The sequence below is a fragment of the Schistocerca nitens genome, chromosome 8, assembly GCF_023898315.1.
Source record: "Schistocerca nitens isolate TAMUIC-IGC-003100 chromosome 8, iqSchNite1.1, whole genome shotgun sequence".
NCBI classification, from domain to species: Eukaryota; Metazoa; Arthropoda; class Insecta; order Orthoptera; family Acrididae; genus Schistocerca; species Schistocerca nitens.
The window spans coordinates 475,407,879-475,434,626 of NC_064621.1; the positions used below are offsets into that span (position 1 = coordinate 475,407,879).

The following is a 26,748-nucleotide window of genomic DNA, read 5'->3' on the forward strand; positions in this document are numbered from 1 at the left end:
TACCCTTTCCGCCATTATGGTCACGGAGTGTCTGGACAAACGTCTTTCATCCGCCTACTGATTTAACATCTGACCAAAACTTATTAAAAGTTTATGTCAGATATGTGCACAGAATTTTAATTATAAATTTGATGTCTCGTCACAGGTGGCTTTTCTTCCACTAATTTTGGCTTCCTCTTGGCTTTGTCATCGGGACTTTGACAATATTTAAATCTGCGGTGAACTTCAGTTCGCATTCTGAGCAGCTTTCTAACATAGCTGTCGAATAAATTTGCACTGTACATACTTGTCTAGGGAATGTCGTACAATACTCTTGAACTTTGTCCATTTACACTCAATGTTTCCAGTCTCAGACGTGAAACATTGGTGATGACTTATCAGGTAACCTGAAATCTATTTCTTGTTGCTCGTACTGAGCAGAACTGTTAGTTACTTTTGTGTACATTCTAAGTCACACTTGTAGTCACTGATGCTGCAATGATTTAAAAATTGGGATCTGCTTGTATACTGAAGATCTAGGCGTTATCCTCGGTTCTCATAATGCCTGTTCTTGGTAATTTATGGATGAAGCATTCCAAACAATTTCGTATTTGGTTGGTGCGTAAGTTCGTAGCATTTTTGTTCCACATTCGTGATACTATGGGTTTATTCATGGGGTGCAATTTTTCATTTTTAGGTCAATGTTGTTTTTGAGTTTACATGTTGTCATTTGGAGGAACTGAGTTGAGCTGTCAATGCTAGTAACTGGAGTGCCAATTTTGAACACAGAACATTTCCGACGTATTCTTCCGTTTGAGTTGAGCAGAGAGGTGACGACAGCGCAGGCAGCCGGAAACATTTTATCCGTGTATGAGTATAGTGCCAGTGTACAGAACACGGCAAGGAAACTGTTTTCTCTTTTGCGGAGGACCGTTTCCACATTAGTAACACTCCGCGTTCAGGAAGACCATGGAGGTGTGATAAGGATCGTTTAAACATATTAATCCACAATGATGCACCTCATTTTTCTCCACAATTGGTAAATATAATTAAGTGTGATCATTATACCATGGAGCAACCCTTTCATGCTATGGGGAAGGTTTAAAAAACGGGTGTATGGATACCACATGCCCTAAGCATTACAAAAATCGGTGGCTGGCCATATGTGCATTTCTGCTTGCTCGTCATCAATTGCTTAATAAACGAGACCGACCATTCCTATAGTATATCGTTACTGCTGACGAGAAATCATGTCTTTATGATAACATTAAGGAAAAGAAAGGAATGGTTAACTCCAAACAAAGCAGCAACTCCCTCTATAAAGTCCTGCGCGCGTCCACGAAAGAAAATGTTATGCATCTGATGGAAAACCGACGGTATGTTGTACTAAGCGCGTCCCCAAGGTGTAACCATCTCTGCTGACGTTTAGTGTCATCAACTGAGACGCTTTGTACACGCAGTCCAAGCACAACGACCAGGAAGACGGTATGAAGTGGTACTTCACGATAACGCCCGCCCACATTCTACTAGACTGACAAAATACGCTCTACAGGAGCTTGGATGGGAAGTCATTCCACACCGACCTTATTTATCCGTTCTTGTGCACTAAGATTGCCGCTCTCTATCAAACAGCCTCCGAGGAATTTCCTTTCTGGTTGAAAATGCACTGCGAAAATGGTTCTCCTATTTCTTCGCTTCAAAATCACGCGATTTCTACAGATGCGGAATCGACATGTTCCCACAGCGTTGACAGACTGTTGTAAATAGTGAATGAGAATATATTATTGATGATTAAAGTCTCTGTTGTATGGGTCTGTTGTGTTTATAAGCCTACGGAAAAACGTTACGAACTTACGCACTAACCTAAACTTTTTCCTATATATATAACGAAGTCTATCGATTGGATCCATGATTTCAAAGGTGAAGAAGGAGGTTGCGTTTTGGATCTGGTTGTATAGTTAGAACACTTCACAGTTATATTATTTTCATTATACATATCCTGAAAACTAATACTTTTTGAATTTTCACGTGAAAAACACTCACTGACTGAAAGTATCGGCAGACCCCCATGTAATGCAGAATCGACTACTAGAAATCACGAGAGGCGGACCTGCAAGTATAAAACAGGACGTGGAGTACTGTGTTTTCAGCAGCGAACAGTAACAGACGAACGTCTTAGTCAGGAGGGGTCGTTGATCGCGAACATGGACTCCTGACTGGATGTCACCTAAGTAACTAATCCATCAGCGACATTCTAACTGTTCTAAAGCAGGGCCGGCAAGAAAATAAGCACACGGGCGGCGCTTCCGCACGTGGGCCGCTATTTCTCGTCTCCGTGCACGTTTCCCCCACCAGCACTCTATTCTCTCTCTGCAGAAACTGCACACGCGCCGCTCAGACTGCAGAGCGGTGGCGCACAGAACACAGACCGGCTTGCATGTGGCTTGATTTCGTATTACACTATATTAAGGAAGCTGAATAGCTTAAGCTATGTGGAATAACGAGTGGCAATGTACTGTTACTGGAATTTGGTACGAGAAAAAATAGTTCAAATTGCTGTAAGCACTAAGGTCATCTGAGGTCATCAGTCCGCTAGACTTATAACTACGAAAACCTAACCAACCTAGAACCGCTCGGCCGCAGCGGCCAGCATGATACAAGAGACGATAAAAAAATACAAATAAAATATAGTTGAATTTGCAGTGGCATTACACCAGTAATATTATGCCAGACATTGTTACACGTAAAATGTTTACTTTCCAGTTGACATATTTAAAAAGAGGCAAAAAATAGCGCTGCAGTAACCACAGACGCCTACTGAAGCGTCAACTTTGCAGACAAACCAGCGACGCTGGTTGCCGACTCCGCTGTGAAGTCTGGCCAACGCAACAATGTTTACCAGCAAGTACCATAGTCGACAACAAACAAGTAGGTACGGTCAACGTCTATCAGAAGGCATCAACCAGCAGCGGAGGAAGGGGGCGTGACGATCGAAGATATATTCCTTGGGGATCACGTGTGTACAAATAGTCCAGGAAATATCTTTCCGCCCGGGACTAGATAAGCCGGCGCCCGGCCGTTCAGCAGGCAGTTCTAGACTAGCCGTGTGAGGAGAAGATTTGCCTGTTCAGCGATGTGCCACCTTGACTATCCTCTCTTCCGCAACGATTGTGAGACGTCGCTTCCGTGGTGTTAGGCTATCTACTAGCTGCTAACAGCCGACTTCGACGTGGAACAGTTGTACCCGTATAAAGTCGAATGGAACCCTGATTATAGGAATCAGTTGTTATTTACTTGATCCGCAGAAGGGATCGTTATTGTTTTGTTAGTTCTGAAGAGTGTGTTACTGTTGGTGGGTTATTGTAGTTTCCTTAATAAAAAAAGTTGGGAAAATGAGTTTATTCTTGACCAGCGGATTTAGCAAATAGTCTCCATAGCATAGCGTTAGGAACGGAATAAATTATCGTGACTACATTTGACAGAAAAAGAAATTGCTATTGAGCACTTCTCTACCGACAGTCCCATGGCTACTATTCTCAACTTAATATATCATAAACAGAACAAAACTACCCTCATTATCTAATTACTTCTGGTTCGCTGCAGACATAAATGTCAGTATCTTGTACGAAGTGTAGGCACACTGACAGGTACAGGCAGTTTATCGGATCGTCGTCACTGAGGCTACCACGTAATCTTGACTTATTTAGTTTTTATTACTGAAAACAATATTTAGAAACAAAATTGATCCAAACATGGCTATCACTTTTGCAAGCTCGTTACGGAAACGTGGAAACTGTTCCCGAGGAAAACATTCGTACAATTCCTCTACGGTTCTAACGTAACACAATTTATCTTTTAATAGGGAATGAAAGTGCAGATCGATCACTGGCCGGGGTGGCCGAGCGGTTCTAGGCACCACAGTCTGGAACCACGCGACCGCTACGGTTGCAGGTTCGAATCCTGCCTCGGGCATGGATGTGTGTGATGTCCTTAGGTTAGTTAGGTTTAAGTAGTTCTAAGTTCTAGGGGACTGATGACCACAGCAGTTAAGTCCCATAGTGCTCAGAGCCATTTTGCAGATCGATCAGTTCCATTTCCAAATCAACGGGGGCGCTTTCAACTGATACAACAAATGATCTTGAAAGAGTCCAGAAAACAGATGCGAGGTTGGCAGTGTCCTGAAAACGATCTGAAAACTGTTCCTGTATTTGTTCAAAATGCGCATTTTCATTAACACCAGAGAGTTCAGGGAAGCGGGCGGTGCCCTTTTTCAGAAGCTGTTCCTTCAACAATGTAATTTTCATTTTAAATGAATCCAACTTTCCCAGTTAAATCAGATGTTAATTGCTTCTCACCTTGCAACGTCTTATTGAGGATGTCAACTCAACTGAATATGCGAGATCTGCAATCCATTCCGTATCTTCTAATGTAGGTTCCTCTTTTCCTTTTTCTTTTGTAAATTGATTACTAACGTGTTCTTAACTCGAAGGATCGTTCCAAGCAAGACCCTCGACTTAAAAAAGGTAGTTCGCTGCAGTAAATCACGCCTCCATATTGTTCCTGCAGTTCTATCAAAAACTGTTGAAACTGACAGTGTTATAACCCGTATGAGTTAAAATAATTTACTATTCGGAACACCAGTTTCAGACGTTCTCCACCCCTACAATCTTAAACACAGTGCTTCTTGATGCACGGAACAATGAATTCCGTACAAATTGTTGATCGTTATAGTTTTTTGCGCAACAATGCCAAGAGTCCACGTTGTGCCCCGCGCATCACTGGCGCTTCGTCAGTGGCAACTGAGACCAACGTGTTCCAATTCAGACCAACGGCTCCATCTGACTTTCAGCAGTTTCCAGAGAGTCGATTCCTCTGGTTGTGTCTTTCATTGGCACCAAACCTAACAGTTTTTATGCTTAGTGCAAATTGCTGCCGATTACAGAAACATAAATCGCATGTTGGGCCGGGTTCGAAATGTTGATGGACTCGTCCAAAACAATTGAGAACGCCATAAACTTGCTGGCATTATCAATTAAGTGCCTGTTGACATCCGCTGCCATGGCAGCGCAACATACTAATTTCAGAAAACGTTTGTACTTCCAATTCCGTCACGAGTTCCGCTGTCTCAACAATGCACTTTTTAAGGTACTCGCCACCGCTGAAAGGTATATTACATCCCAGCGCCATTTTGTAGCTTGCTTTAAATGGCGGGCCGCTGCTGGTGGTTGCCGATTGGATATCAAAAACAATAGAACGGACTGTAAACGCATTGGATTTCTATAAGCATATAAAAACAAATATAAACACCACACATACAATGATTTCCGTGCGTTTCTGACGCTGAGAGTGGCTTGCTCTACAACACCACATCTTTTTAGGTCCGCCAACGTATTTTCTCTTTGATCGGCCACTAAATATTGAAATTCCTGTTCCGTTGTGGTGTAATACCGCTCTAGACCATATCTGTAGTGCCCGCCGATTATGTGACTACGTAATAGACACTGAGGAGTTTCATCCTTCTCTTCGAAAAAATACCAAATACAACCCGGAAGAGACAGTACCGCATCGCACTACTACGTGAAATGTCACGCCGCATCGTGTACTTCCGAGACGGACCGAGCAAACCCGAGTGACAGGCCGCGCTTTGGCGCCCCTGCGTGAAATTTCGCACGTCGTGGCCGCCCCAGTTCTAAAGCTACCAGAATCGACTGTTGGTGATGTGATTCTCAAGTGGAAACGTGAAAGAACAACAACACTTATAACAGCAACAGGAAGATCTAAAACACTGGTGGATAGGGACCGTCGAACATTGCAGAGAGCGATAACGAAAAATCGCATTAAAACAGTGGAAGGATTCACTCGTGAATTCCATAGTGCTACCAGAAGTCCAACTAGCAGAATGACTGTGCTTGGGGAGTTGAGGGGAACAGAGTATACTGGTAGAGTAGCTTCTCATAAGCCACATATCTCTTGTCAGTGCTAAGCGACGCTTAAGGTGGTGTAAATAGTGATGATGGATGACTGGATGCGCATGATTTGGACTAATGAATCACACAACAGCCTGTGGCAATCAGGTGGAAAGTTGTGAATTTGACGAATCCCTGGATAACGTAGACTGCCACCTCGTGTAATGCCAACAGTGAGGTAAGGAGTTGATGATGTTACGACATGGGTGAGTTTTTCGTGATTATGGAATTCTCCCCTTCTTGCGCTTGGCAAAGCGCTAAAAGCGGAATGGGATGAAGACATTTTACAGCGTTGTGTATTAGGTACAGTACAAGAACAGCTCTGAGACGATGATTCTATCAGGATAACAACGTACCCTGTCATACAGCAGCATCTGTGAAGCTTTGTTTTGTAGACAATAATATTCCCGGAATAGAGTGGCCGACACATAGTCTCCACATGAACCTAATGAAATGGGATGAATTAGAGCGTCAACGTTGTTCCAGATCACAGCGTCCAACATCAGTATGGTCTCTAGTTCCTGCTCTTGAGGAAGAATGGACTACATTTCCTCCACAGACATTCAGACATATCACTGAATGGGACCCCAGCGGAATTAAAGCTGTCATAAAGGTGAAGCGTAGACATACCCTATATTAATATTCACTAATATTCAGAATACTTTAGATCCGGAGGCTTGTCTCACTAGGGGTACGATAGATACTGCCTACAGGAAAATTAAAGAGACCTTTGGAGAGAAGAGAACCACTTGCATGATTATCAAGAGCTCAGATGGCAACCCAGTTCTAAGCAAAGAAGGGAAGGCAGAAAGGTGGAAGGAGTATATAGAGGGTTTATACAAGGGCGATGTACTTCAGGACAGTATTATGGAAATGGAAGAGGATGTAGATGAAGATGAAATGGGAGATAAGATACTGCGTGAAGAGTTTGACTGAGCACTGAAAGACCTGAGTCGAAACAAGGCCCCGGGAGTAGACAACATTCCATTAGAACTACTGATAGCCTTGGGAGAGCCAGTCATGACAAAACTCTACCATCTGGTGAGCAAGATGTATGAGACAGGCGAAATACCCTCAGACTTCAAGAAGAATATAATAATTCCAATCCCAAAGAAAGCAGGTGTTGACAGATGTGAAAATTACCGAACTATCAGTTTAATAAGTCACAGCTGCAAAATACTAACACGAATTCTTTACAGACGAATGGAAAAAACTGGTAGAAGCGGACCTCGGGGAAGATCAGTTTGGATTCCGTAGAAATGTTGGAACACGTGAGGCAATACTAACCTTACGACTTATCTTAGAAGAAAGATTAAGAAAAGGCAAACCTACGTTTCTAGCATTTGTAGACTTAGAGAAAGCTTGTGACAACGTTAACTGTAATACTCTCTTTCAAATTCTGAAGGTGGCAGGGGTAAAATACAGGGAGCGAAAGGCTATTTACAATGTGTACAGAAACCAGATGGCAGTTATAAGAGTCGAGGGGCATGAAAGGGAAGCAGTGGTTGGGAAAGAAGTGAGACAGGGTTGTAGCCTCTCTCCGATGTTATTCAATCTGTATATTGAGCAAGCAGTAAAGGAAACAAAAGAAAAATTCGGAGTAGGTATTAAAATGCATGGAGAAGAAGTAAAAACTTTGAGGTTCGCCGACGACATTGTAATTCTGTCAGAGACAGCAAAAGACTTGGAAGAGCAGTTGAACGGAATGGACAGTGTCTTGAAAGGAGGATATAAGATGAACATCAACAAAAGCAAAACGAGGATAATGAAATGAAGTCGAATGAAGTTGGGTGATGCTGACGGAATTAGATTAGGAAATGAGACACTTAAAGTAGTAAAGGAGTTTTGCTATTTAGGGAGCAAAATAACTGATGATGGTCGAAGTAGAGAGGATATAAAATGTAGACTGGCAATGGCAAGGAAATCGTTTCTGAAGAAGAGAAATTTGTTAACATCGAGTATAGATTTAAGTGTCAGGAAGTCGTTTCTGAAAGTATTTGTATGGAGTGTAACCATATATGGAAGTGAAACATGGACGATAACCAGTTTGGACAAGAAGAGAATAGAACCTTTCGAAATGTGGTGCTGCAGAAGAATGCTGAAGATAAGGTGGGTAGATCACGTAACTAATGAGGAGGTATTGAATAGGATTGGGGAGAAGAGAAGTGTGTGGCACAACTTGACTAGAAGAAGGGATCGGTTGGTAGGACATGTTTTGAGGCGTCAAGGGATCACAAATTTAGCATTGGAGGGCAGCGTGGAGGGTAAAAATCGTAGAGGGAGACCAAGAGATGAATACACTAAGCAGATTCAGAAGGATGAAGGTTGCAGTAGGTACTGGGAGATGAAGAAGCTTGCACAGGATAGAGTAGCATGGAGAGCTGCATCAAACCAGTCTCAGGACTGAAGACCACAACAACAACAACAACAGTGTAATTACAGCCAGATCCGTGCACTGCGTGGCAGTTAGCATCAGGCGAATGATTGGTGCTATATCGGGGTCCTGCTTAGGCAACATTGTGAGGTACATGAAATCGGCAAACTCTGACAATCGTTTGCAAGAGGAAGAGGCCCTTCAAGTCTACCGCTGGCATCTGCTCGTAACAAGCAGGAAGTCAATCCACAGCCTTATCTAGACTAGTTATATACGTCAGCTAAACTCGTGGAAATGTAAAGCTCATCACAACTACACTCCTGGAAATTGAAATAAGAACACCGTGAATTCATTGTCCCAGGAAGGGGAAACTTTATTGACACATTCCTGGGGTCAGATACATCACATGATCACACTGACAGAACCACAGGCACATAGACACAGGCAACAGAGCATGCACAATGTCGGCACTAGTACAGTGTATATCCACCTTTCGCAGCAATGCAGGCTGCAATTCTCCCATGGAGACGATCGTAGAGATGCTGGATGTAGTCCTGTGGAACGGCTTGCCATGCCATTTCCACCTGGCGCCTCAGTTGGACCAGCGTTCGTGCTGGACGTGCAGACCACGTGAGACGACGCTTCATCCAGTCCCAAACATGCTCTATGGGGGACAGATCCGGAGATCTTGCTGGCCAGGGTAGTTGACTTACACCTTCTAGAGCACGTTGGGTGGCACGGGATACATGCGGACGTGCATTGTCCTGTTGGAACAGCAAGGTCCCTTGCCGGTCTAGGAATGGTAGAACGATGGGTTCGATGACGATTTGGATGTACCGTGCACTATTCAGTGTCCCCTCGACGATCACCAGTGGTGTACGGCCAGTGTAGGAGATCGCTCCCCACACCATGATGCCGGGTGTTGGCCCTGTGTGCCTCGGTCGTATGCAGTCTTGATTGTGGCGCTCACCTGCACGGCACCAAACACGCATACGGCCATCATTGGCACCAAGGCAGAAGCGACTCTCATCGCTGAAGACACGTCTCCATTCGTCCCTCCATTCACGCCTGTCGCGACACCACTGGAGGCGGGCTGCGCGATGTTGGGGCGTGAGCGGAAGACGGCCTAACGGTGTGCGGGACCGTAGCCCAGCTTCATGGAGACGGTTGCAAATGGTCCTCGCCGATACCCCAGGAGCAACAGTGTCCCTAATTTGCTGGTAAGTGGCGGTGCGGTCCCCTACGGCACTGCGTAGGATCCTACGGTCTTGGCGTGCATCCGTGCGTCGCTGCGGTCCGGTCCCAGGTCGACGGGCACGTGCACCTTCCGCCGACCACTGGCGACAACATCGATGTACTGTGGAGACCTCACGCCCCACGTGTTGAGCAATTCGGCGGTACGTCCACCCGGCCTCCCGCATGCCCACTATACGCCCTCGCTCAAAGTCCGTCAGCTGCACATACGGTTCACGTCCACGCTGTCGCGGCATGCTACCAGTGTTAAAGACTGCGATGGAGCTCCGTATGCCACGGCAAACTGGCTGACACTGACGGCGGCGGTGCACAAATGCTGCGCAGCTAGCGCCATTCGACGGCCAACACCGCGGTTCCTGGTGTGTCCGCTGTGCCGTGCGTGTGATCATTGCTTGTACAGCCCTCTCGCAGTGTCCGGAGCAAGTATGGTGGGTCTGACACACCGGTGTCAATGTGTTCTTTTTTCCATTTCCAGGAGTGTATTTCGTTTGCGGAATGAATCTTTGGAAAGTACGAGGTATACCTAGAAAGTAATGCACCGCATCTTTTTTTTAGCCGAAAACAATGCTATGAATGCAAAACATTGCTTATGTACTGTTTGAAGTCTCCAGAGAGTGCGCGCCAAGTTTCCGACACTTCCAACAGATAGTGCTGCTGCAGGACAGTTTCAAAATGGCGTCTGTAGGTGCTGGACGTTACAAGCAACGTGCCGTCGTTGAATTTCTCATTGCAGACAAAGAAACTGTGGGGAATACTCACAAACGCTTGTGCAAAGTCTGTGAAGCGTATGTGGTCGATAGAAGTACAGTTAGTCGCTGGACACGGGGGGTGAGATTACCAGAAGGTGGCTCGGCGATTTGCAGCGGTTGGGGAAACCATTAACGGCTGTCACAAGTGACATGTTGCAGCGAGGTGATGATATCACTCGCGAGGACATTAAAGGATGCCATTCATGGAAGAATTTTGAGGACGAAGAGGAGGTGCTTCACACAGTGAAGCACTGGCCCGGCCATCAGGACCAACAGGGCATACACGACCTAGTTTCTTGCTGGAGGTAGGCCATAGAACGGGATGTAGATTATGTGGAATAATAAGGTGTGTGGATAAAACATCGTTCTTTCGTATGTGTCATTCTCATTATGTTCAATAAAGAACTGTTAAAGAAAAAACGGCAGTGCAGTATCTTCTGGGCAGCCCTCATAATTAAAGCAAACACACAGTACTGTGGCTAATTTGACTCCCACTGTTGGTAAATAATGTTAATTTAATTACATAAGGTTTCACGTAGAAGACACCGAATTCACTATTGCCTCCTCAATTACCTGAACGCTAGCTCGACGTGCACCACTATGTCATAGGATGTTAAAAAAGGAGTAATGAACGCCTAAGCGACGTGGCATCTCATAGAGAACAGACACGATGCGGCCACCTGCTACGCTGCCGTAAAACACTTGCTGACGCACCACTAGTTTCAGACACAACAAGAGGAATATATTATTTCATTCAACACTGATACCGTAGACGAGTTACGCAAATTGTTTATGCCTACATTCTGAAAGCCTCTGTATTTAATTGCCCTTTGTATGAACTCTTTGTGTCTCTAGTACAGTTTCATTTGCACTGGTTGGCTGACATTTTATTATGTTCTAGCTCAGCAATTAAAACTGATTTAGCGAGAGAGCACTATCACGGCAGAACGGTATAGAAATCTGTTTGTACATTTCTGCCAACGTGTAGGTCATGTGGCTCCTAGGTACATCTCGGTGTTCGTCTCCAGTGAGAGAATGAATAGAGTACCTTAATTCCATTGGCCTAACAGGTATCTGAATCCCATTCTTCCGTTATCTCACGCCAGTATCTCTTTAACAGGAACGTTCGGTCCAGAACACGCACCGTAAGAAAGTACGCACTTTAAATTTATCAAGGTAACGGAAACATGGCTTAACGGTGTTTATTCGGTATATGATTTTGTTACTTCTTGTGCAGCGTCAAGATACGAAACTCAAGTTCATATTATCGACTACAATAACATGACTGGATACAGTTTTCCAACCCCTGATGGAAGTTTCTAAGTGAGTGTCATGAGCAGTCTAACTGGAATGCTCGAGCGGTCACCTTGCTCAATTCTTCTCGTAATGTTGACAAATACTAAGCGATGAAACGCCGACAGCGAACCTGTGGATAAATGAAAAGATGTTATATTCGCATACCGATTTCTGTTTTCAATACATCTACATCTACATTTATAGTCCGCAAGCCACCCAACGGTGTGTGGCGGAGGGCACTTTACGTGCCACTGTCATTACCTCCCTTTCCTGTTCCAGTCGCGTATGGTTCGCGGGAAGAACGACTGTCTGAAAGCCTCCGTACGCGCTCTAATCTCTCTAATTTTACATTCGTGATCTCCTCGGGAGGTACAAGTAGGGGGAAGCAATATATTCGATACCTCATCCAGAATCGCACTCTCTCGAAACCTGGCGAGCAAGCTACACCGCGATGCAGAGCGCCTCTCTTGCGGAGTCTGCCACTTGAGTTTATTAAACATCTCCGTAACGCTATCACGGTTACCAAATAACCCTGTGATGAAACGCGCCGCTCTTCTTTGGATCTTCTCTATCTCCTCCGTCAACCCGATCTGGTACGGATCCCACACTGATGAGCAATACTCAAGTATAGGTCGAACGAGTGTTTTGTAAGCCACCTCCTTTGTTGATGGACTACATTTTCTAAGCACTCTCCCAATGAATCTCAACCTGGTACCCGCCTTACCAACAATTAATTTTATATGATCATTCCACTTCAAATCGTTCCGCACGCATACTCCCAGATATTTTACAGAAGTAACTACTACCAGTGTTTGTTCCGCTATCATATAATCATACAATAAAGGATCCTTCTTTCTATGTATTCGCAATACATTACATTTGTCTATGTTAAGGGGCAGTTGCCACTCCCTGCACCAAGTGCCTATCCGCTGCAGATCTTCCTGCATTTCGCTACAATTTTCTAATGCTGCAACGTCTCTGTATACTACAGCATTATCCGCAAAAAGCCGCATGGAACTTCCGACACTATCTACTAGGTCATTTATATATATTGTGAAAAGCAATGGTCCCATAACACTCCCCTGTGGCACGCCAGAAGTTACTTTAACGTCTGTAGACGTCTCTCCATTGATAACATGCTGTGTTCTGTTTGCTAAAAGCTCTTCAATCCAGCCACACAGCTGGTCTGATATTCCGTAGGCTCTTACTTTATCAGACGACAGTGCGGAACTGTATCGAACGCCTTCCGGAAGTCAAGAAAAATAGCATCTACCTGGGAGCCTGTATCTAATATTTTCTGGGTCTCATGAACAAATAACGCGAGTTGGGTCTCACACGATCGCTCAGTTATTGGTTGAATATATTCCGATTTTTGTCTTTCATAAGAGTTTGCACTCTCCACAGCTTTAGTTCGTTGCCAGTTATTCACCGATATCTTACCTTATGCCCTATAATTTTGTTATTTCTACGTTCTCAGTAGCACCACAGCACAGACACTTCGATACGGGAACAATGAGCGTCGTGGGATCTGTCATAAACCTAAGGAATTGTTTTAGGAAAATTTGCTTCCGAAGTACGCTGTGATACTGAAGACACACTTCAACGCTTTCTGGCCCTATTTTCTTCCTGGAGAGTAAAGTTTCACATTTCTTTACGCAGAAAGATTCATTACCGGTGTTGTTTTGTCCACCATATTAAACTTGCGACGAGGAGCTCTTCCCAAATGGTTTCCAAAGTTTCTTAATTTGAACCGAAGTGAATAACTGTGGGGAAACCTGAAAGGATGTTTCAGCCGACAGTGATGACATATACACACATGAGCAGATCTCTGTGACTTTTTGAGGCCGGAATGAGCAGAGCTTGATGTTTCCTGTGTCCATAATATTGTGTATTCAGCACAATGAATAGTACCCATCTTAAAGTTTAGGGAGATTCTCTAAACCAAACTTTATATGCGTAATACTCCGAGAAAGAAATTAAAGGTGCAAATATCTCGACTGTAATCAAGGTGGTTGTAAACTATATTGCCTAATACAGTAATTTTCAAATAGATATGATTAAAACGTCGGTTGTATAGAACATGATACACAAAATTCCGTGAGAAACTATTTTCACGTTAACGGTTTCCTATTATATACTAATTTTAAGAACGGTTAAGAGTCTAATTTCCACTCGGAAAAGAACGACATGAATCACTATCATTACGTCGTTAGTACGCAGTGAAGAACCCATCCAGTTTCTCCCAAATTCGGATTCGACGGGAAACCTGATTCCGAAGTAACATAGTGTGGCTTAATAATTTGTCTACTCATATAGAGTTCCAATCTGATTAGCCATAATTTTTTGGAGTCTTGAACCCACTGGCTACTTTGATGTGACCTGCCACGACTTGCTCTCAGATGCCAACATTTTCATCTCTGGGTAGCACTTATACCCAAAGTCCTCAGTTATTGGTTGAATATATTCCGATTTTTGTCTTTCATAAGAGTTTGTACTCTCCACAGCTTTAGTTCGTTGCCAGTTATTCGCCGATATCTTACCTTATGCCCTATAATTTTGTTATTTCTACGTTCTCAGTAGCACCACAGCACAGACACTTCGATTCTCTTCTTTTCAATTTTCCACAAAGTCCATGATTCACTTTCACACGGTTCTGTAGTCTATACGTATACTAACGGAAATTGTTTCCTCGTATTAAGACCTTGTTTTATACTAGATTTCTTTTGGCCTTGAGTTAATCTTTATATCGGGTAGTCTGCTTTTCATGTCCTGCTTGTTTCATTCCTCGTAAGTGGTTTTTCTGCCAACGTAGCAGAATTCCTTCACTTCGTCTGTTCCTGTCCCCTAGCTTTGATGTTATATTCCTCACTGTGCTCATATTTGCTACTCCTCGCTAATTTCGTCTGTCCGCTGATTACTGTCAATCCGTAGTGTGAGGACAGTTGATTTCTCTTTCCATGCATTACATCTGTTATCTCTTCGTCGCTTCCACTGAGGGTAACAGTGTCATCATTGTATTCTTTCACCCTGAAGTACAATTCCGCTCCTTACCCTATCATAATTTCGTCATTGATTCTTCGATGTACAGACTAAACAGTAGGAGCGAAAGGATACATCCTCATCCTACTCTCTATCTAATCCGTGTAATTCGTTCTGGAGTTCTCATTCTATTGTTCCTTCCTGGTCCTTACGGGTATTGTACATTACCTGGCTTTCGCTACGGGCTACACCTACTTCTCTCAGAATTTCTAGTTTGCATCATTTTTACATTGGAGAAGCCTTTCTCCAGATCGACACATCCCGTGAAACAATACATACGGCATAAACATTTAACTGTTCCGTTCAGGAAGGATCTTCAGAGAAGAAACTGGGCTGCAATACATCGGAAGATAATCCTTTCTACCTGTTAAATCACAAATAAAATATGTCTCTTGACTTGTAGAATTCACTTCAGACAACCAGACAATATTGACAAACTGTTTTACGCCCTTTAATTTTGTCGCCTTGTTCAGCTGTTTAGAAATTGTTTTCCCTTAAAACGTACATTTGAATTGTCAGTAGAATCACCATTACTAGAAGTCTGAGATCATTGTTGAATCACAGAGACAGGATTTAAAATCACTTACATCTCTCTCTTCTCTCTCTCTTCTCAGTGATCACAGGCCCTGCAGACCACGCGCTGCATCAACGATCTGCTTCCGCCGCCTTCTATCTCTCGCAGCCTCTCTCGAACCTGAGGAAATTCCTAATGCTGTGATGACCTTCTCTATGTCATCTTTCCACCTTTTACGAGGTCGGCCTAATGGTCTTGTTGCCTGGAGAGTTCCTTCAAATCCTTTCTAGGTGGTTCTGTTGTTTTCCATTCTAGCCACATGTTCAGCCCACGTGCGGTTAAAGGCGCTGCAGTCTGGAACCGCAAGACCGCTACGGTCGCAGGTTCGAATCCTGCCTCGGGCATGGATGTTTGTGATGTCCTTAGGTTAGTTAGGTTTAACTAGTTCTAAGTTCTAGGGGACTAATGACCTCAGCAGTTGAGTCCCATAGTGCTCAGAGCCATTTGAACCATTTGTTCAGCCCATTGCATACTCTTTAATTTCTGGATGATTGTGGGTTCCTTCATTAACTGATAATTTTCATTGTTCTTTCGAATTATCCATACGCCATTCTCCAACAGGGTTCCCCAGATTTTTCTCATTACTTTTCTTTCGAAAACATTAAGGTTTTCTCTTTCATTCTTTGTATGCGTCCAGCTTTCTGAACCGTGCAATACTAAGGGGTAGATGATAGCGTTGTATATCTTCATCTTTGTGGGGATTGACAAAGCTTTACTTTTGAGTGGGTCGCTTGGTGAGTACAGACATTTGACTCTGAGTATGTTCTTTCATTTATATCCATTTTTACGATATTTTTACTGTTGAAACGTGATCCAAGGTATTTAAACTGGAGAACTTACTTCTCCTACGGATGCTTAACGTTAATAGGTGTTGCTGTTCCATAAATCACTGTCAGTGATTTTAAGTTGTAAATGTTCCAACAAGCGAAACATTTTTATACGAACAGATTACCAATTTGTCGATTTATGAAGGTCATTGAGACGAAAAACTGGCTCCGACAGGATGAAATGAGAGAAGATAAAGTTGTGTTCTCCTTTCTATGAGTCAATTCCAGCATTCGCTTAAAGTGATTAAAGGAAGTTACTGGAGATTATAGTCGATTGGTCGGCCACAATTAGAATATCGCTCCTTGACAATAACAACCAATCCTCGTAACTATTGCACAGTACTGGCACTCTCGAACAACTGCTGTAATACCTAACGATTCAGGAATCAGATGATTGCGTATTACATTCGCCCTAGGACAAAAAAAAGTAGCAAGAAGGAATTATCCAAACGGGATTGAAATAGGTAGATGTCACGTACATGCACAGACAAACAAACGACTTAGCCACTCATTAACTCGTTGATCAACCTCTGGCCCTTATGTGAGCAGTTATTCGGTTTAGCATTGAGTGACAGAGTTTTTGGTTGTCCTCTTGAGAAATAACGTGCTATATTCTTTCAAGTTGGTGCATTAGATCGTCAAAATCCCGAGCTGGTTGGAGAGCTCTGTCGACAATGCTCCAAACGTTCTCATTTGGGGAGAGATTCGGCGACCTTGCTGGCCAAGGTAGTGTTTGGTACTATCATGTTGAAATTCACAATTATCTTGTTGAAATGTAAGCCCAGGATGGCTTGCCACGAAGGAAAGGAAAATGTGGGGTACAACATCGTCGACGTATCACTGTGCTGATGACAACCGAAGAGATCCTGCTATTAAATGAAATGGCACAACCGAACATGATTTCTGTGGTCGGGCCGCATGGTGGGTGACAATCAGTTTGGTATCCCACAGCTGCTCGGTGCGTCTCCAGACAGGTCCTCGCTGATCACCGGGGCTCAGTCTGAATTGAGACTCATCATTGAAGACAGTTCTACTCCAGTCAGTGATGTTCCAGGCAGAAGATTGTGTCTGGAGACGCCCTGGACAGTGGTGATACCAACCACTTTCTGTTGCCCTCCTTGGCAAGTCACAGCGGCTTACATGTCACACGGCGAGAGTCTCTAACGCTTGTTTTTGTGTTTGCCGAAAACTACTTTCGCGCTCAAGGAGTCAGATCTCTTCCCAACTGAACACTTTTGTAGCATTATAGACAGGACCCTATACTCAGCTCGAGATACTGACGATCCAACGCGAAAATTGGACATAATTCAATTCGATACGTCTCAGGAGGACATCCAGAATCTCTATCAATTAATGACAAGCCGAGTAATAGCTTGCATAAGCGGCTGAGGTGGACCAACGTGTTATTGACTAGCTCAATTTATGAAGCTCTTTCTCTTGAATAAATAATCCTACTTTTCTCTTATTGTAACCATTTGTTTGATTGTACACGTACGTAACATCCATTTGGGTAATTCCTTCGTGTTTTGTTTCCAGTATAAACGTTACTTTGTTCATCTTTTTTTTTACTACCAGTGTTTTTATGATTCTGTGTCTGTGGCGGGTAACTGGTACTTCAGATATCGTTTATGTTCCTGGCAACGGGGTAACCTGCATAGTGATTAAAACCAGCGGCGCCGAAGTGCTGTCAGGAACTTTGTAGTCACGGTAGTTGGTGCACGAGTTTTGTTGATTAGTGCTACGTTAACTGCTTATCACGGACTGCCACACTTGTAACTAGAACAGTCTCATCAACTAGAGTAGTTAACAGATCACGTATCAGTGTTTAAACCACTCGGTGTACATATGCAAACCGCCTGTGTACCTTGCAGAATAAATAGGCCGGCGGAGATGTTTCAATTCAAACAAACCCCGACAGCGCCACTTTGTTAATTAAATCTGCCGTCCAGAATTCATGCCAAATGCGTGACGTGTGCGGAGAGTAATTACAGCGAAAAAGCTTCTGCTTTCACCCGACCGCGTTATGGAGCAGGTGCAATTTGACTGTTGTACCGCGGCTAGTACCCCGCCTCGTTATACCAAATAATCGTCATGCAGATGGGACATTTCAATTTCGGGGATGAAATCATGATGTAGAATATTCTTGAAGATTACAGTCATTTGTCAGAAGCCAAAACGTACAATAATGTTGCTGTTTCTCTCTTGTTAACTCGAAATAACCTTACAATATTGCGAAATGGTTGATAGACTTTATACGTAGGCACGAGGTACATATGAATTTCCTTAAAAAAAGTGTGAAGTTATTCACATGAGTACTAAAACAAATCCGTCAAATTTCAATTACGTGATAAGTCACACAAATCTGAAGGCTGTAAATTCAACTAAATACTTAGGGATTACAATTACAAATAACCTAAATTGAAACGATCACATAGATAATGATTTGGGTAAAGAAAACCAAAGACTGCATTTAATTGGCAGAACACTTAGAAGGTGCAACAGGCCTACTATAGAGACTGCTTACACCACGCTTGTCCGCCCTATTCTGGAGTATTGCTGTGCGGTGTGGGATCCGGATCAGGTGGGACTAACGGCTGATATCGAAATAGCATAAAGAAGGGCAGCTCGTTTTGTATTACCCCGCAATATGGGAGGTAGTGCCACAGATATGATACGTGAATTGGAGTGGCAATCATTAGAAGAAAGGCGTTTTTCGTTGCAACAGGATCTTCTCATAAATTTCAATCACAGATTTTCTCCTACGATTGGCACCCACCTACATAGGGAGGAATGATGCTCACGTTAAAATAAGAGAAATCACGGCTCGCACAGTAAAATTTAAGTGCTCGTTTTTCCCGCGCGTCTTCGAGAGTGGAACGGTAGAGAGACAGCTTGAAGGTGGTTCACTGAATCCTTTGCCAGGCACTTTATTGTGAACAGGAGAGTAATCGCGTAGATGTAGACGTGGGCGCTCGTATGTGGGTTTTTCGTGCCAAATGCACGGATGGTTTACTAGATATAGACAAGCCCAACTTATTTCGACATCCTTGCCCAATTTGGCCTTGTGCCCTGTTTGTAATTACCCCGTCGTCGATGGGACTTGAAAGGTACCTCCGCCTACATACGACGATTATTTGTCCATAAAAAGTGGAGTGAGAAGCTCTGAAGGCGAATAAGTGTCTGAAAGACGCGAAATGTGCAGGACGAACCAAGGGTACAATTTGTAGCACCTCCTGAAAGAATGTGGTAGGCTCATGAAAACATGGAGCACAGCATATGTAAAAATCTGACACGTGCCCCGTTACTGAGGGAAAGGATAGAAGCCATTATGTTCTGCGGAAGGAAACGACGCTCTCAGAGTTCTGCTTTTCACGTGAGCAGTTAACTAACGTATCATTTCCGTTCACAAGGAGTAGAGAATCTTTGTAGTTTCCATCAGCGTTTTCTGTCTTAATTAACATCTTGTACTTCCCTGTATTTCCTCCATTACATTGTTTATAATTATCAATTTTGGGATATCGAAGATTAGGAACAAGTAATGTGGATATGAAACGATAGTATCAATACACTGCATTCAGGGAAGTTACTCGTAATTTAATCGAACAGCACAACACTATGGTTGAGGATCTTCGAAACCATCGGATACGTTGGATGGGCTTCTCCATCAGTGTCACACCAAGAAGGACAGTTTCACTATAACAATTTTCTGCGGAAAAATGAATAAATTTTTGCTCATGCTCGTGTCTAAATTGGTGATACGAAGGGGGGGGGGAGGGGGGAGGGTAGGAAGTGTTATACCTGAGCCAAGGTAGCCCCCTGAAGGCCGGCAACCCATATAACACCACACAGGACCAGGTTGTCTATGCCCAAAGGCATACCCAAAAGCACGATGGTAAACACCGGTTATTTACACACAAGATAATGGAAACAGACATTCCGAGCACTACTTCCTGCAGGTGGAGCTCCATCCACGGCTTGCAGGAAGTATCACTACGCCGAAATCTGATTGGCTGGAGACAGCTATTTAGGGGCTAGAACCAGGCCCGAAGTTCAGTTCAAGCCGAAGGCCGACCTCGTGTACTGCAACCGTCGAAGATTACGTCTTCGTATCGGAATAGGACTGTTACTAATGTGCGAGTGTGTTACCACGAACGTCTGTGGAAAATAAGAAGTGAACTTCTGTTTGCCTCAATTAGGAGACTTTTTATTTATTGTTACCTTTCATTTGTATGTTCAGTCTTTAACCTTCTGAAGTTACATCAATAAAAGTTGTGTTGTGAAAAATTGCGAATTGTCTGTAACAACAGGAATTGGGGTACATGGTATGTCAACCGGGATGCATGACCAATGCGCCGCTCCTCTGGGGACAGAGTTCTTGATGGGCGAAAAAATGTCAAACAAGGCAAAAGAAAAAGAAAGACGCAGGGGAGAGTAGGAGGGAAAAGTAATGAAGAAATTGGAAGGGGGCGATGTCTGTAAGGGGATCCTGAGGAGATTGCGGAGGAGGAGGAGATTAGTGTTTAGCGTTCCGTCGACAACGAGGTCATTAGAGACGGAGCGCAAGCTCGGGTGAGGGAAGGATAGGGAAGGAAATCGGCCGTGCCCTTTCAAAGGAACCATCCCGGCATTTGCCTGACGCCATTTAGGGAAATCACGGAAAACCTAAATCAGGATGGCCGGAGACGGGATTGAACCGTCGTCCTCCCAAATTCGAGTCCAGTGTGCTAATCACTGCGCCACCTCGCTCGGTGAGGAGATTGCGACTGAAGTGTGTAAAGCAAGAGTTTTACGAGAACTGTCTTTCATTTGGTTTCATGTACTAGATGGAGCCACCGCCAACCAACGCCACATAATTTGAAGAGTATATATGGCGTTTGTTCCTTAGTTATTGACTTGGGTAGGAATGAATGAAATGGAAAAATCGCTTTATGGTCACAAGGAAGACAGCTTTGGACAATATGGTGTTCCATATTTGAACTGGGTGATTACTGATAGGTGTAGAAATGGTTCAAATGGCTCTGAGCACTATGGGACTCAAAGTCTTAGGTCATAAGTCCCCTAGATCTTAGAACTACTTAAACCTAACTAACCTAAGGACATCACACACACCCATGCCCGAGGCAGGATTCGAACCTGCGACCGTAGCAGTCCCGCGGTTCCGGACTGCAGCGCCAGAACCGCACGGCCACCGCGGCCGGCGATAGGTGTAGATCTTAATTCCTTGTAAAGTCATGTTGATCTCAATAAATGGGTAAACAGCGGTGAGGATTAAACACAAAAATGGGACGACGTTGGCTTACGCAAAAGGGGTGAGACGCGGAAAATCTGTTCTCTCTGGGTGACAATTACCCTTTCTAATCCAATGGCAACGCGGCAGCGGTGGTGTGATGGACTACCATCACGAAATTCTGAACGGTTCAGGTCGAAAAGGCAACACCAAACTAGGAACAGCAGAAGCAGCTGCTAAACTGAATCTCATTGTAATGTCATGCATCCACGACGGAAGTTGGTTTTAAAACTCATATTAGATGTATTCTGTAGCATTGTCCATCTGTCTAAAACTCTTACATGGAGGAACAGTTAGAGGTTGTAGATTCAAAGAAACCACATAATACCGGATTTCTTACGTAAACATCTACATCTACACTCTACATCTACATGACTACTCTGCAATTCACATTTAAATGCTTGGCAGAGGGTTCGTCGAACCACTATCATACTATCTCTCCACCATTCCACTCCCGAACAGCGCACGGGAAAAACTGACACCTAAGCCTTCTAGAACTTCTCGGAGATGTTCATCCATCTCAAGTTGCATATACACTGAGCGGTGGTGTTGTGCTTCACGCAGACAGTGTGAAAGTTTCTAGAATGCACATGCAAGGTACAAGAATGGTGTGGTTAAGAGAGCGGAAATGATAGGGTTCTAAAGTACCTCAGACAGCCAGTGGTGTATAGATGCAGATGTAGATGTAGTTGGATGGTCACGAAATGTTTATACGAATTTTAAAATTTTCACGGAGCACTGAGTGTTGGAATAAATTTCGGTCTTGCGGTCGCCGTCAGCTACACTACACGATATTTCGATGGTGCTCCCCCCCCCCCCCCCCCCCTCCCACATTAATCCTCCAACGAGCCACTAAAGACTGGCAAACACGTCCTCCTTCCGGCAATATGCAGAGGGCTGTGAGTATTCCTCACAATCTAGTCGACCGACGGACTATACTATATAGCGTCAGCGCCCTCGCTGGTGCGGTACTCAGCTGTCCTTTGCATTACTACTTGCATGGATTGTTTATGACCGCTCACAGCAGTACCCATCTTCAGCACTGCGGTTTTCCCTGAAGAGAAAGGTATGGATTACTGCCGCTACTAGTGAACCGTGAGTTAACACCATTTACTAAGTAAAATAAGCGAATGGGAAAAATGTCAATACATTTGGCTACCAACAACAGGAACGCTTGGCTTGCCTGCTTGAACGAATGAAATGAGACTCACCGACGACGTTGAGGTGCACGAAGTGGCTCATGTGCGGCGTGGTGGACACCTGGCACTCGTAGACGCCGGCGTCGCGGTGCTGCGGGTACTTGAGCTGCAGCGTCCAGTCGTTGCTCAGCGGCTGGTTGATGGCGCGGAACCGCTGGTCGTTGGTGTACGTGTACCTGCCCACCGTCAGCAGGTGCACGTCTCTGTGCCGCACCCACGACACCTGGCAGACAAATAAACACACGTGTATCACAACACACTGCTGACCTTGCTGAATGGTTTGCTGATGCAACTGAAATACTGTACTTTCATGTACGCTTTCCTGCCCATCTTCACAATGTGCACATTCCTCCAACGAAACGAAACTGTGCTCAGTGTTGTAGGTATACGTATGACTCATCAGAACCCAGTCGCTGAACAGTGTTTGGGAAGTGGATCGGAACAAATCGACGTAAACGTTCACCCCGTATCAACAGATACAAGTTACCTACTTCAGGTACCATGGCAGTCAAACTGTGAGCCTGGAGCAGTCTCACATCATTTTATGCTCCTTATTTCCCCCGTGCACTGTGTTATCGGTTCTGAAATTCTTACCTATATTCCCGTTCCAGTGACGCTTTCGGTCCCTTGCCCTAATCTCCAGCATGCTTACCGTCTTACGCCCATGATCTTGCTCAGCATCTGCGAATTGGTCATTGAACAGTACCCTCCAGTTTTTATTTTTTATTTCCGTATATTTTTCAGTGATAGAGCCCTAGAAGTCACATATCTGGATCAGCACTATCCTTTGCTCGAAATGGAATATCCAGCCTCTAGACCGCCGGTGCGCTTCAAACGGGTTCGCTACTGGCATTCAGTGCAGCGAATCTAAAAGCACGCCGCTTCCCAATGTCCACCAGGAGCATGCACAGCACCGAGCGGATTGGCCGCGAGGTATAGGGCGCCATGTCACGGATTGCGTGGCCCTTCCCACCGGAGGTTCGAGTCCTCCCTCGGGCATGGATGAGTGTTGTTCTTATCATAAGTTATTTTAAGTAGTGTGTAAGTCTAGGGAACGAGGACCTCAGCAGTTTCGTCCCTTAGGAATTCACACACATTTGAACGTTTGAGGGTGCACATTTCCACACATTGTCAGTAACTTTGGGGCAATAACATACCGTTTTGCTAAGCACCAGAAATAGACACATACACACACAGCATTTGTAAGTTTTATTATAATCTCGACCATTATCTGCGTTATAAGACTGTTGTGCGAGATCTAGGAAGGTGCTGTGCATCATACGTGTTATAGCATGTAAGATATTAGCTCCCCCATGTCTAAAACACTGGTAATTTTGGGAGGTGTACTGAGGTAGATGGGAGACAAAATATCACAGAAAATAAAACGGATACTTCTAGTGTCGTAATTGGCTTACATAGCATACTAGTCCATGTGAAAGGGCAACACAGAGTCTTAAGGGAATAAAATAGAAATGTTAGAGGAAGGATAACGTTGTACTCTAGACATCTTACTGAGAAAACGTAGGTAACTGGTACTCGTGCAAGACAATGCCCGTAATTTTTGCTAACGCCATTGTACGTCTGGTAACACCCTTATACACTCCTGGAAATTGAGATAAGAACACCGTGAATTCATTGTCCCAGGAAGGGGAAACTTTATTGACACATTCCTGGGGTCAGATACATCACATGATCACACTGACAGAACCACAGGCACATAGACACAGGCAACAGAGCATGCACAATGTCGGCACTAGTACAGTGTATATCCACCTTTCGCAGCAATGCAGGCTGCTATTCTCCCATGGAGACGATCGTAGAGATACTGGATGTAGTCCTGTGGAACGGCTTGCCATGCCATTTCCACCTGGCGCCTCAGTTGGACTAGCGTTCGTACTGGACGTGCAGACCGCGTGAGACGACGCTTCATCCAGTCCCAAACATGCTCAATGGGGGACAGATCCGGAGATCTTGCTGGCCAGGGTAGTTGACTTACACCTTCTAGAGCACGTTGGGTGGCACGGGATACATGCGGACGTGCATAGTCCTGTAGGAACAGCAAGTTCCCTTGCCGGTCTAGGAATGGTAGAACGATGGGTTCGATGACGGTTTGGATGTACCGTGCACTATTCAGTGTCCCCTCGACGATCACCAGTAGTGTACGGCCAGTGTAGGAGATCGCTCCCCACACCATGATGCCGGGTGTTGGCCCTGTGTGTCTCGGTCGTATGCAGTCCTGATTGTGGCGCTCACCTGCACGGCGCCAAACACGCATACGACCATCATTGGCACCAAGGCAGAAGCGACTCTCATCGCTGAAGACGACACGTGTCCATTCGTCCCTCCATTCACGCCTGTCGCGACACCACTGGAGGCGGGCTGCACGATGTTGGGGCGTGAGCGGAAGACGGCCTAACGGTGTGCGGGACCGTAGCCCAGCTTCATGGAGACGGTTGCGAGTGGTCCTCGCCGATACCCCAGGAGCAACAGTGTCCCTAATTTGCTGGGAAGTGGCGGTGCGGTCCCCTACGGCACTGCGTAGGATCCTACGGTCTTGGCGTGCATCCGTGCGTCGCTGCGGTCCGGTCCCAGGTCGACGGGCACGTGCACCTTCCGCCGACCACTGGCGACAACATCGATGTACTGTGGAGACCTCACGCCCCACGTGTTGAGCAATTCGGCGGTACGTCCACCCGGCCTCCCGCATGCCCACTATACGCCCTCGCTCAAAGTCCGTCAACTGCACATACGGTTCACGTCCACGCTGTCGCGGCATGCTACCAGTGTTAAAGACTGCGATGGAGCTCCGTATGCCACGGCAAACTGGCTGACACTGACGGCGGCGGTGCACAAATGCTGCGCAGCTAGCGCCATTCGACGGCCAACACCGCGGTTCCTGGTGTGTCCGCTGTGCCGTGCGTGTGATCATTGCTTGTACAGCCGTCTCGCAGTGTCCGGAGCAAGTATGGTGGGTCTGACACACCGGTGTCAATGTGTTCTTTCTTCCATTTCCAGGAGTGTATATCAGTTACTGGTAATACTTACCAAGAGAAGTAAGTCACAAATGAATTGTCCAGAAGTATACAATTCCAACAGGATACAATCCATATGGGTAAAAATAGGTATTTAGACACTGAAATCAACTATTTTTTAAGAATAGTAACGTACGGCTCTCTTCTTTACCGACAACAAATATTGTCCTTTATACGAGTAACCGCCATAGAAGAAAGTTGTGAAGTATTCAGTCTACAGCCGTAGCGGCCCTGCCTTCTACACAGGAAAAGTAGGATGAAAGAGCTACAAAGAGCATACAATTAATGCCTTCAGAATCGACATCTCGGAAATTTCCGTGACGGTTACCCACATGTTTTAGTAGAGATATAAACTAAATCGTATCCATGGGAACCTCATTATTCTCCATCCGTAATCGAAAGTGAAGAACTAGTTATCTGTCTTGTACAAAACAATATTTTAGGTATAGATTTTAAAAGAATAATTTTTCAGTGATTCCACAAAACTGTGTATATTTGAATGTAAATAAATAACAAGGCACCCTCAAATCGATAGGAAACTTTTATGTAAATACCTTAGTGTACAAGACAATATAAAGCCTTCTCGTGGCAAGTCCTCGCCTAATGGACCTCGTCGTGTAATATAGTTTAAATTTTAATAATACGTAAAAGTACTAATAAAGTTAACATGTTTAAGCGTGTCATATGATACAGCAGACCCTGTTCTTCGATGAAATTTATCTGAAAGAAGGAAGAAAGGAAGGAAGATTGGGTTTAACGTCCCGTCTACATCAAGGTGATTAGAAACAGAGCACAATCTCGTTTTGTATTAAGGATGGGGAAGGAAATCGGCCGTGCTCTTTTTAAAGGAACCAACCAGGCATTTTACTAGAGCGATTTATGGAAATAAAGGAAAACGTAAATGTGGAAAGCCGGATTCGGATTTGAACCGTCCTTCTCCCGAATGGTTCAAATGGCTTTGAGCGCTATGGGACTTAACTTCTGAGGTCATCAGTCCCCTAGAACTTAGAACTACGTAAACCTAACTAACCTAAGGACATCAAACACATCCATGCCCGAGGCAGGATTAGAACCTGCGACCGTAGCGGTCGCGCGGTTCCAGACTGTAGCGCCTAGATCCGGTCGGCCACTCCGGCCGGCCCTTCTCCCGAATGCGAATCTACTCGTAGTGT

At 44.6% G+C, this 26,748-nt stretch overlaps 1 protein-coding gene across 1 annotated transcript in view; it reads right to left on the reverse strand.

The window, feature by feature from the left end:
• Positions 1–22,874, reverse strand: part of LOC126199622 (zwei Ig domain protein zig-8-like) — a 447,337-nt gene extending 424,463 nt beyond the window's left edge. The window contains exons 1-2 of the mRNA XM_049936549.1: positions 22,812–22,874; positions 22,557–22,767 (exon numbers count right to left, since the gene is read on the reverse strand). Coding sequence (XP_049792506.1) covers positions 22,557–22,767; positions 22,812–22,874 — 274 coding nt within the window. The remainder of the gene's footprint in view (positions 1–22,556; positions 22,768–22,811) is intronic.
• Between the last annotated feature and the right edge of the window lie 3,874 nt (positions 22,875–26,748).